At 52.0% G+C, this 12,573-nt stretch overlaps 1 protein-coding gene across 1 annotated transcript; it reads left to right on the top strand.

Annotated features, from left to right (window-relative positions):
* The first annotated feature begins 10,058 nt into the window (after positions 1–10,058).
* LOC119291668 (ethylene-responsive transcription factor 1-like) lies at positions 10,059–11,675 on the top strand. The gene is made up of 3 exons (XM_037570474.1): positions 10,059–10,337; positions 10,469–11,192; positions 11,277–11,675. Exons 1-2 carry the CDS (start codon positions 10,091–10,093, stop codon positions 11,161–11,163), a joined length of 942 nt encoding a protein of 313 aa, XP_037426371.1. The 5' UTR covers positions 10,059–10,090; the 3' UTR covers positions 11,164–11,192; positions 11,277–11,675.
* Positions 11,676–12,573: the final 898 nt, after the last annotated feature.

Genomic DNA, 12,573 nt, shown 5'->3' with positions numbered 1-12,573 from the left:
GTCAGATGGCCGAGGCTCCAGTCTGTGACAAGGATTTCGGTTCTTCGAGAGGAGCACGCAGGACTTGGGTTCTTCAAAATGTTGAGCGCGAGCGAAACACCCACTGGGCCGGTTGGCGGCAACCCAGCGGAGCCGGTTGGCGAGGAGCCGGCCGTGCGGCTGTTTATTTTTATTTTCTGAGCGGCGGGCCGGGTTGGTCGACCCGGCAGCCTTTGACTTGGTGTTTGAATCGTGAAGGAGCTCTGGCCTGTTGTGCCTGCCAGCCGACAGCCGAAGCCGGATCTGTGGCCTAGGGCAAAGTGGGGGACCGCGGCATCCTTAGCGCATCAGGAATCACCAAGTTAGGCGGTAGGGTGCTGGTCGAGCCGGCCAGCCCCCGAGCCCCCGGGTCGAGCGGGTCGGACCGGTGGCCGGGGTCAGGAGCGTAGTGATGCAAAAAAGGTAGGGAAACCATAAATTGGTCGACAAAAGGCAACCCCCGAGTCTTGTTCGGGGACCCCATAGTTTCATGCATTTATAAAAGGCGACGATACATACATTCGTGCGGCTAACTGTAAAACGGACGGAGGAGTTCCGCGTTCCACGGTCGGGTCGTTTCTTCGCCGGCGATGTCTTTCTTGCGCTTGTTTGACTTGCATGCGTCGATGAGGTAGTAGGCGTTGCGATCGCGCAAGGCCCTGCTCACGATGAATGGGCCATCCCATGGGGGGGACAGCTTGTGCTGGCCGGCTTGCACTCGATGTCTTGATCTTCTCCGGGTTCGCCTCAATGCCACGCTCCGAGACGAGGAATCCGAGTAGCTTTCTGGCCGGGATGCCAAAAACGCATTTTTTCGGGTTAAGCTTGACCTTGTATTAGTGGAGGTTGCCGAATGTTTCCTTCAAGTCGTCGAGGAGCGTAAGGTGCTACTTGGTCTTCACCACGATGTCGTCCACGTAAACGTGGATATTGCGGCCGAGCTGCGGCAGCTGGCATTTCTGCATGCAGCGTTGGAAGGTGGCGCCGGCGTTCTTCAAGCCGAACAACATGGTGATATAGCAATACGCCCCAAAGGGCATGATGAAGGATGTCTTCAAGGTGTCGGTCGAGTCCAGGTTGATCTGGTGGTAGCCGGAGTAAGCGTCCAGAAAGGACAGGAGCTCGCACCCGGCAGTCGAGTCAATGACTTGGTCGATCCGCGGGAGAGCGAACGGATCCTTGGGACAGGCCTTGTTGAGGCTGGTGTAGTCAATACACATGCGCCAGGTCTTGTTCTTCTTCAGGACGAGGACTGGGTTGGCCAGCCACTCGGGGTGAAACACTTCCATGATGAAGCCGGCCGCCAAAATCTTGGCGACCTCTTCGCCAATGGTTCTTCTCTGCTCTTCAGAAAAACGTCGCAGGGGTTGACGGACAGGATTGGCGTGCTTGCAGACGTGGAGTTTGTGCCCGGCGTACTTCCTCGGGATACCCGGCATGTCCTTGGGGGTCCATGCGAAGATATCCCGATTCTCACGGAGGAAGTCGACGAGCTCGCCTTCCTATTTCCTGTCGAGGCGGGCACCTACGACAACGTACTTGTTGCAGCTGGGATCCTCCAGGTTCAGCTTTACTTTCTTGGTTTCCTTGGAGGGCTTGAAGGCGGCCTCGTCGGCTGTGTCCTTGGTTGGGATTGACGCGGCCGAGGCCTTGCCTGCCATGGCGACGATCCGGTCGATCTGGCGCCGCTCCTCGGCAATTACCAGCGACTTGGCTAGCTTGGCGTCGTCTCAGGCGCACTCCAGGGACTTGCGGTAGTCGTCGATAATGGTGATGAGGCCCTTGGGACCCGGCATATTCATCTTCAGATACGCGTAATAGGGGACCACCATGAATTTGGCGAGCACGGGTCGGCCCAGCAGTGCGTGGTACGCACTGGACAGGTCCACCACCTCGAACCAGATTGGCTCACGCTGGAAGTGGCTGCTGTCACCGAACAGGACGTCGAGCCGGACCCGGCCAATGGGCGAGCAGGAGAGGCCAGGCATGATGTCGTGGAAGATCGTCCGGGTTGGCTCCAGGTCCTCGGCCTTGAGGCCGAGTTTGGTCATTGTGTCGCGATAGAGGATGTTGTGCTGCTGCCGCCGTTGATGAGGACTCGGGAGAATTTGCATGTGCGCCGCGCGACGATGGTAGGGTTGAGGATGAGGGCGTAACCACCCGGGTTCGGCATGACTGTCGGGTGATCCTCCCGGGTCCAGGTGACCGGGCGGTCCGACCAGTGCATGAACTCTGGCTTGGCCGGGACGACGGTGTTCACCTCTTGCCGAAGGAGGTGCTCGCTATGCTTGTCGTCGCTGAGGCTGGTGAAGACGGCGTAGGTCGTGTTCTGGTCCGTGTAGGCGTCATCGTGCATCGCGCCGCCAGCTGGAGGTGGCGGTGGAGACGGAGGTGGCTGCCCAGCGCCTGGAGCCGGAGCCGGAGAAGGCGGGACGTCGCCCCTCATAATGCGCTTTGTGATGGCGCACAGCGTGTGCGTGGATGGTCTCGCGCTGCTGTGGTGCTTGCAGGGGGCGTCGAGCATCTCTTCAAAGCTCATGGCAGGTTACCACGCTATCTTGTTGGTCTGCCAGCGCTTGGCCGCCGGGTCCGCTGCGTGCTCCGCGGCCGCGACGAGCCAGTTGTCATAGCGCTGCGCCGGCTGGTCGGCCTTGCGCTTGATGTTCTGGTGATGCTGCTGTCGTCTGCTTTCGCCGGTCGGCTTCGGAGGGCGAACCGGCTTCGCCTTGCCGGCTTCATCCAGCGCGACCTGGATCTTCATGGTGGAGTCGGCGTTGGCGTACTTGTCCGTTATTACCATGAGTGCGGCCATGGTGGCCGGCTCGGAGCGCAAGAGCTTGTGCTTGAGGAGGGTGTCGTCTCGGCACCCGTTGACGAACTACTGGATTGCTTGGACTTCATGGACGCCCTCACAGCTGTTCCGGAGCTCGGTCCAGCATGCGAGGTACTCGCGATCGGTCTCCGTAGGCCCTTGCACGCACATGGCGAGCTGGCTCGGGTGGCTGGGTCGCCTGTAGGTCCACGTGAAGTTGCGGATGAAGGCCTGCTCGAAGTCGACCCATGTGTTGACGCTGCCCATTGGTAGACCGTTCAACCAGGTGCGGGCCGACCCCTGTAGCATGAGAGGTGCGTAGCACACGACGAGCCAGTGATTGGCACCGGTGATGCCAATGGCGGTCGTGTAGTCGGTGAGCCAGTCTTCTAGCTTCACGGTCCCATTGTACTTGGGGGTGTCGCGGGGGAGCATGAACCCTTTGGGAAAGGGCTCCTCCTGGATGCGTGGACCGAAGCACGCCAGCCCGATAGCGCCGCTTTCCTCCACCTTCAGGGAGTGAGTGAGCTGGTCGAGGCGGTGGCGAGCGTCGGCGTCATCGATGGCGTGCGGGCCGAGTCGACTGGCGGCCAGGCCACGGGGGAGGGGGGGTCGGTTGGAGCCGGACGCCGGCCATGCTGGTCGGGTCCGCGCTGGGTCTCTGGGGTGGGCTCGTCGCCCAGGCCGCCGGCGGCGGTTGTGGCCGGGTCGCGTCGAGTTCGGGCTTGGCCGGAGTGCGCCTCGCCGGGCGGCGAGGGAGGTGTGTCGCCGGGATCCGTCGATGTGGGCGGAGTCGGACCCCGCCAGCTTGGCGAGGTGGTTGAGGCGGTCCTGCTGGGCGTTGGCCGCGTTGAGGAGTTCGCGCATCCGCCCGATACGCTCCCTCAGTTCCTCGCCCGGGAGCCGGTCCAGGTCGTCTGCGGCTGCCTGGGCAGCACGCATGTTCTTCGCTGGGGTCTCGTAGACGGTTGGGACGGTGCCGAGGGCCCGGCCGATCGCTCCTCCCCTGGCATGCACATCGGCGACCCGGCTGAGCGAAATCCAAGCGACGCTGAGTGGCGGCGAGCATCTTGGACAGGTCCAGCATCTGCTGGCACCTTTCCTCGAGCTGGTTCCGGGCCTCAGCGACGTTGGTGGCGTCGATGTCGGTGCCGATGGGGATGCAGAGGCTCTGCATCGCGGCGCGCAACGGATCGGACGGCTCGGTCCGTTCCGTTGCGGCCCTGGCTTTGGCAGCCTTCCTCATCTTGCTCGACGTGAAGGAGGCGTCATCGCCGGTGACGAAAACCTCCATGCGGACGTCCATTGCCCCGGCGCAAATGCCACCGCCGAGGGAGAGGGGGGCGTCGGAGTAGCTGAGTACCTCGCTAGGGTACTCGTCGGCGTGAGCGCAGCGCGGCGAAGGAGGCGGCGAGTGCGCCGACGACGTCGTCCGCCAGCGTGATGGACTCATCGGAGTAGGAGAGGGGGCCGTCCGAAGCATGCTCCCGGCCAGCTCCTCGAGCTACCCCATGGTGGGCGCCAACTGTCGTGGTGGCCGCACGGCAGATGCCATGGGATGGCTAAAGAGAGGAGGAGGCTCGAGAGCACTGGTGGGCTCCAGAGGCAAGGTTGGTATGAGCGAGCACGGGATGCAAGACATACCTAGGTTTGGGGCTCTCCGGAGAGATAATACCCTTAGTCCTGCCGAGTGTGGTTGATATGCAATAGTACAAGGTTGCTCCTTGAGTTGTATGGAGGAGGACGGAGGGCTGGCCAAGGCTTAGGCTGCTCCTTCTCCCCGAGTCGATGTTACTGTTTTGGTGGCTAGTTCCTCTCTTGCTTCTCTACATGTCTCTCTCCGTATACACGTGGGCTCCTGGGGGGTTTTATAGGACAAACCCCCAGGGGTACAATGGTAATGTTACAAGTTGGTGGGTCCGGGTTGTCGGCGTCCGAGGACCCGAGCTGGGACCCGCTGGGGGCCTGTGGTTCACCGGGTTCCCCTAGGTGCGGGCCCTGCATGCCTAGGAGGACTATGCGCCGTCTTGTCGATCGTTAGGGCGTGGCCGAGTCGAGTCAGGTACAGTGGCGTTCCGTCATGTCGCCGCTTGCTGGCGTCGGTGGTGATGATGTGGGCACTGTTGCCACGCCGGCCCTGGTCAGCGGGTAGGTGAGGGGCACTATTGCCACGCCCCGGCTGACCAGAGGCATGGGCGGGGTACTATCGCCTTGGTCATCGATGGCTGAAGACTTGTCCCATTGTACGGCCTAGATGGGACGGGAGCTGACCCGTGGCTGGATTGCAGAGCACACCATGGGTGGAGCTGGCTTGTTGAGGAAGCCTTGGTTGTGCCAGGTTCAGCCGTCTTGTACTACTTGTTGAGGCCGAGTCGATGTACCTTGCCGGGTCGGAGAGTTCGGCCAGGTTGCGAGGTTTGGCCGGGTCGAGCGACGCGGCCAAGCGCGCCGGCTAGAGGGGCGATGCTGGCCCCGTAATTTTGAAAAGGATCCGGGTTCCGTTGCCTACCCGGGGTTCATCCCCCCGACACCTGTCTCGATGGGATATCATTTGCCGACCTAGGGACCAGGGGGTCTCGGCATTGAAAACCTAGAAATTAAGAATAAATGCCTCATGAGTAAATGGATGTATAGATTATTAGTATAGAATGATGGTATGTGGGCACAAATATTACACAACAAATATCTGCAATCAAAAACGCTTGCCCAAGTCACCGCGGGACCTAATGATTTGCCTTTCTGGAAGGGACTTATGAGAACGTAAGATTCTTCTTTCATAGGGTCAAATTCTTGGTTGGCAATGGAATGACAACAAAATTTTGGGAGGATACGTGGTTAGGGGAGACGCCAGTAGCCATACAGTACCCCACCTTATATAATATTATACAACGTAAGGAGGATTGCGTGGGCACATTATTGCAATCGGTACCCTTGAATATTCAGTTTAGGCGATCTTTAGTTGGGGAGTGTTGGAATTCTTGGATGCACTTGGTATGGAGATTGATGGAGGTTCAATTATCCGACCAACCTGATTTGCTGCACTGAAAGTTGGCTAGGAACGGAGTGTTTACGGTAAAATCTATGTATATGGATCTAATCAATTCTAGCCCAATCCTGAGATCGATATATATTTCAAAGGTTAAGGTTCTCTTGTGTATTAAAATTTTCATGTGGTTTGTCCACAAGCAAACGATCCTCACCAAAGATAATTTACTAAAGCAACGGTGTGTAGATAGTTCACGGTGTTGTTTTTGTGATCATGATGAAACAATACAACACCTCTCCATATTTTGCCCTCTCGCGAAATTACTTTGGCAAACGATTCATATAGCCTTTAACATTATTCCTTCAGTTAGCATTGAATCATTATTAGGAATGTAGTTAATTGGAGTAGAACATACTACTGCGTCTCGTATTCGGATTGGAATATGTGCGCTTATGTGGGCTATATGGAATTCCAAGAATGATATGATTTTTAACAGACAACATATTTTAACCTTCTTGCAGGTCATCTTCAGTGCTACGGCACAGATCCGTATGTGGTCCTTACTCACTCCTACGGACTCCAGGGAGCCGTTGGTTACTGGGTGCAAGGTAGCATGGGCTATATTCAACCGGTTTGGATGGCGGTCGCATAACAGGATAGGAGTCTAGGGATCTTGTCCTTTTATTCATACCAGTTGTGTTATTGAGTTTTTTTATGAGTTCTTTGCTCCGTTTGCGAGCTGTAATATTTATTTGACTTTGTGATACTTCGAGACTTCTAATATGGCTGCATGCATCGTTCAGATGCAAAGGCCGGGGGCAAGCCTCCTTTTCCAAAAAAAAGTAGTGAAGTTGTCTATGATGATTCTTTTTCAATCTTGAAACACTCTGACTTGAGTGTTCAGTACGCATTCTGTGTGTGTGAGCACTATAGTTCATTAATGTTTGACTCATTTTATGATCTTCGCTGGATCATGAGAATGTTTACAAAATAGTACTACAAACCAAGACTTACAGTTACCTTTGTTGTTGTTGAATATCCTTTAAATAAGAAGCATTCCATGCATGATTAGAGACAAGGATAAAGTGTGTTATGAAGGAGATACATGCTTAGAAAAATAAGTCATTAGGTGGACAATATTGCATTCTTTAGCTAACCGCCTCATCTTCCCTAGTAGTTCTTTTAGCTGTTGTTGATCTGCCTCGGCGGTCGACCTTAAACTAAGTTTAGCTAGGGTGCGCAAAGTAATACAACTTGATTATTGTTGTTTCATACGGCGCGACATCATTGGTCAAGCAATCAAACAATAATATCAATTAGGCCCAACTAAGTGTTGTCGGCTTTTTTAATACAAGTGGTCGTCCTTTCGTGGATCTAAGATTGGTCACTAGAGCATCCAAGCCAAGTGGCTAGCAAGTTCATAAATCAGGAAAAATTGAGCGATTCATGCCCCAAATTGTGTGGAGTGAGTACTTGGTACTAGAGGATGCTAGAGCTAGAGGGATGTTCATTTGCATGTTGCAGCCACGATAACATTGCATTTGTAGAGAGAGAATAATAAGTTCCTTGAGGCTGGCATTGTGTACAGAACCCGCATTATAAGCTCGCGGCGGGGATTGACTCGCAAAGCCGACTAAGGCGATGGTACGTTCTTAGTTTCTGGGACTGCGGAGGCCCATGTCTTGTTCTGGTGGTTGTTTCGGCGGCGGCGATGGGCAGCGTGCGTTGGTTGGTTTGCAGAAATGCTCTCCAAGGTCCGGATTGTATTTTATTCTTTTAGTGGGGACTTTTTTAGTTCTATTGGGACACATATACTCTCGTGGGTTCTCTTGTCGTTTATGCGTGTATGCCACGTTTGGCCTCGTTGGTTTTAAGGAACATGCAGTGAACTTCTCAAAAAAAACATTAGCAACTTGCAAGCTGGGAGTCACGGGATGCAGCTCTCTCTCGGAGTCCATGTGAAGATCGATCGGGACGGGTGCCTTGCATCGTATGCACTTGGGTGAAGCTAGCGTTGTGGCATTGGGGTCAGATGACCCTAATAGATTTGTGAAAAATTGTACTTCCTCCATTCCATAATTTAGTGCATATAGATTTTTTAAGCAAACTTTACTAATTTTGACCTAGTTTATAGATAAAACTCTTTATCTACAATACCAAATATATAAAATACGAAACTACCTCCTATGATGAATCCGATGATATATCTAGATGTAAATATGTTTCTCCGTAAATTTGGTCAAAGTTTGTGAGGTTTGACTTTTCAAAAATTCTATATGCACTATATTATGAAATGGAGGGAGTACTAGGTAGTACTAAATTGATGGTAATCAAAGTGTATTGAAGGTTGATCATGTGGAGAATATGAAGATGACCCCATTGACAAATTGTATCATTTAGCTGGCTTCGCGCACTTGGTCACCTGACCACTTGCCATGTTTAATAAGTCCTGCCAACCTGATCCGGTTCCGACCTTGCAATCCTTTTTCAAATTGTGTAAGTTGCACGAATGGCTAAGTGCAAGAGGCATACACCATTGCGTTGTGGTTATCCTTCGGCTGGGGAACCGAGATATCTACGAAGGTGACCAAGAGCAGTTTCTTGCCACGACTTCACAGGGCTCATATCTTCGGGTCGACAATGTTCATAGTAACTAGATGATACCCCGCACATTGTTGTAGGAATGTTTTGAATATATTCAATTAGAATTGGTTGTATGAAACATGAATATTTGGAGTAATAATATTAAAACTAGAGATGAGAATAAATATGATGTGTGGTGTTTGATTATTGTATATTGTAAATATCATAATAGATTGATCTCATGCAACTAAATGATTAATTTATTGATATTTGACACATTTTACGTATGAGATCAATCTTCAACGTATCAAGAGAATGTTTACAGATAGCAAAAACCAACAGTTAGGTCATATGTTGTTGTTGTTGTTGTTGTTGTTGTTGTTGTTGTTGTTGTTGAAAATCCTTTGAATTAAAGAAGCATCCCGTGCATGATTAGAGACAAGGAGAGGGTGTTTTATGAAGGAGATGCATGCTTCTTCTTTTTGCGAAATGAGATGCATGCTTAGACAAATTGAAGTCACTAAGTGTGATTCCAAAAAAGAAAATCACTAGGTGGATAACGTTGCATTCTTTAGCCAGCTGACTCATCTTTCCTACAGTAGTAGTTCTTTTAGCTGTTGGGAATTTAAACTAAGTTTTGGTACAGTGCCTACTGAAAGTAATAGTCCCTCTGTCTCAAAATAAGTGTCGTTAATTTAGTACAACTTTGATTTTGGGATGGAGGGAGTACTTGATTACTGTTGTTTCAAACGGTGCGACGTCACTTCTCAAGTAATCAATCAATGGTATCAATTAGGCCCAACTAATTATTGTCAAAAGTTTTTGCAGCACAAGTGGTCGTCCTTTCGTGGATATCTAAGCTTTGTCACTAGAGCATCAAAGCCAAGTGGGTAGCAAGTTTATGAATAAAAAAAATTGAGCGATTCGTGCGCCAAACTGTGTGTAGTGAGTACTTGGTACTCTGAGATGATAGAGCTAGAGGGTTGTTGATCTGCAGGATGCACCACAATAACACTTTTTTTATATAGAGAGAGTAATAAGAACCTTGAGGCTGGCATTGTGTATGGTGTGGCTAGGACATCTCACGTAACTAAGTGTAACTTAAGTGACATAACATGTAAAAAAGAAAAAAAATTACATGAATCTCCACGTAAGATCTCATGAATATAACATGGACTCGGACTTGGTTAAATCTCAGTGGTCCGAGCAATGCTACACCTACGTAGCAATCTATACGTAATTAACGTAACAACTTACGTGGCCTTTTTTGGTTAGAGGAAATCAGGGGAGAGGGCCCCACCCCATTGAAATCAGGGGGCGGTGGAAGGATTAGTTAGGGAGGTTTCGTAAGATTATGTAGGCTTTTACGTAGGTGTAGCATTTTTGGGCTGAGATTTAGCAATCTCGATTGTGTATAGGATCCCGCGAGACAAAGTGCATGCCCTGCCATGTGGCCCCTTGCCAGTCGCCACATAGATCTGTCATGTCATCCAGTAGCTGACCGTTGTGTTCCTGCCACCTGGCATCATGTGACGCCACGTCAGCTGTGAGGACGTCGTCCGATGTACCTGTTCCGTGCCAACCACACGACGGGATCGTCAGCTAGCTTGTGTTATAAGTAGGTGCATTTCCGTCTCTCCGTGACCAACACAAGACGTGAAAGAAAAAGCGCGAGACAGAAAGAGAAAACAATGTGCGGCGGCGCCATCCTAGCGGAGCTGATCCCGCCGTCGGCGGCGGGCCGTGCGCCGAAGCAGGTGGCCGCGGGCCAGGCCTCGTCCAAGAAAGGCGGCATGAGCAAGAGGCACCACAGCAGCATCCCCGACGTCGACGACTTCGAGGCCGCCTTCGAGGACTTCGATGACGACTTCGACCTGCAGGCGGAGGAGGACGGCGGCGACCATGTCGTTTTCGCATCCAAGCCTGCGTTCTATCCGGGTAGGGTAACTCTCACAGTCCATCGAGTATGCAATCATGAAATAATGTTCATCGACGTTAGTTCTTGGGTACGCCCGTCACGTACTTAGGTGGAAAATTTGGATGAAAGACTGATGAGATTCGTTTTGCAGCATACGGTGGTGGCCGCCGCACGGTGCAGGCGGCAAGCATGAAGAAGCGCGTCCTCCACGGCATCCGGCAGCGGCCGTGGGGCAAGTGGGCGGCGGAGATCCGCGACCCGCACAAGGGCACCCGCGTCTGGCTCGGCACGTTCGACACGGCCGATGACGCCGCCCGGGCCTACGACGTCGCCGCCCGACGCCTCCGCGGCAGCAAGGCCAAGGTCAACTTCCCCGACGCGGCCAGGGCCGGGGCGCGCCCGCGCCGCGCCAGCCGTAGAACCGCGCAGAAACCGCCATGCCCCCCTGCGGGGACGACGGCGTACTCTGCCACCGCAGCAGCACGCGCACAGCCGGAGCAGGACGCTATGATGGCCAAGCCCGAGCGGATGGAGTTTTCGGACGTGGACACGTTCGTCGACCTGACCGCCGCCGTCGCCGCGCTACCGCCTGTCACGGCGAGCTCCTTCGCCGACAAGATGCCGAGGGTCGACGAGGACTCGTCGGAGGGGAGCGGCGGCGGCGCCATGCTGGGGTTCGCCGACGAGCTTGGGTTCGAACCGTTCATGATGTTCCAGTACGAATCCATGGACAGCCTCTTCGCCGGACACGCCGTCATCCAGGATGCCCGCGGTGTGGACGGCGGCATGGACGGCGTTAGCCTCTGGAGCTTCGACGAGTTCCCCATGGACAGCGCCATTTTCTGACGTTTTCCGTGCGATGCGCTCGATCGTTTGTAAGAATCTCCATCTGGCATCTTGTTCCTTGTAAATATTCGTGCACAGAACCTTGCTCAGACCAGATTCTGATTCATGGCCAGGAACCAAGGAAGGGTGCAGCTGATGCATGGGTACTGCATGATTGCTTCCTTGATGAATGCTGATGGAAATGTATTCTACTGTTTGAGTTTATTGTTCGTCAGTCAGACCCTGCTGTATTCTACTGTACTGCTGGTACCAAAACTGTATTGTACTCTGTCATGATTTGTACTAGCCTTTGGTACTGTTGGCCAATAGTCCTACGAGTTGATCATGTCGGCGGTGCCGTCTATGGTCGTGCTTGCCATTGTTAATGCCAAATAAGCTTGTGAACCTGGTTATCTGTTGTGTGTGAGTCACCAACTCATCCTGTCATGTTGAGTTGGATTATGTAATAAATATTGTAATTTGCTGAATTCAGTTAAGAACAATGGGCAGTGGATCTTTACTTAATACCACTATATAAGGACTTCAACCTTTGGTGGTGTTCCGTTCATCCTCGGACTCGATCATCCCTGATTTTCACTTTTTCAGTTTTCATGGAAACTGATAACACACAGTCTCAGGTTCAAAACAGGTGCAGTTTACATCACAGGGGAGCCACGTCGCCCTCAGAGAACATGCAATTCTCCACAGCCCATGCTCAGACAAACATAAAACTACAGAATTTATACATCTATCATCCACTACAGAACTAACAGCCACCCTTTCACCTTAGAAATCTTCACTTCTTCTCTTGTGTGTATGTGTCACCTACTCATCCTGTCATTTTGAGCTGGATTATGCATTAAGATGGCAATTTGCTGAATTCAGTTAAGCTGTACAATTTTGGATGTGTTCGCTACATTGTGTAGTTGACCCTTACCTACTATAAAGATGTCAATCTGTGGCGGTGGTCCAAACACACGTCGGATCCCGTATAAGATCGGGACAAGAATGGGTATCTATGGTTTGATCTGGCACAAACGATATCATAAGTATGATTCAATCTAGAACAAATGACAAAATGATAACTTTTAACAGGTATATATTTACTTCATTTTTGCCCATAGCAATGCACGGACTTCACGCTAGTATGTCTAAATGTCGCAGAAAAATTAAACAGTTTTAGGGGACTATGCCTGAAACTCCAAATTATCACACATGTGAGTTCAGAAAACGCATGTCGCGCCACATCTTGTAAATAATTTTGTATCCTTTAGCCATGATTTTGCCGGGGTAGTTTCCCAAATGATGCGAAAACCGCCTCGCACTCCGGTGCGAACCTAGGGGCTACCGGTGGTTTTCATGAGCTGCTGAATTGTACTCCTAGTCCCTATTTTAGGCTGCAATTTGCACATCTTGCTATTATAATTCTTG

This window comes from Triticum dicoccoides, chromosome 4B, assembly GCF_002162155.2.
Source record: "Triticum dicoccoides isolate Atlit2015 ecotype Zavitan chromosome 4B, WEW_v2.0, whole genome shotgun sequence".
NCBI lineage: Eukaryota > Viridiplantae > Streptophyta > Magnoliopsida > Poales > Poaceae > Triticum > Triticum dicoccoides.
This window is presented reverse-complemented; position numbering and strand designations above follow the sequence as displayed.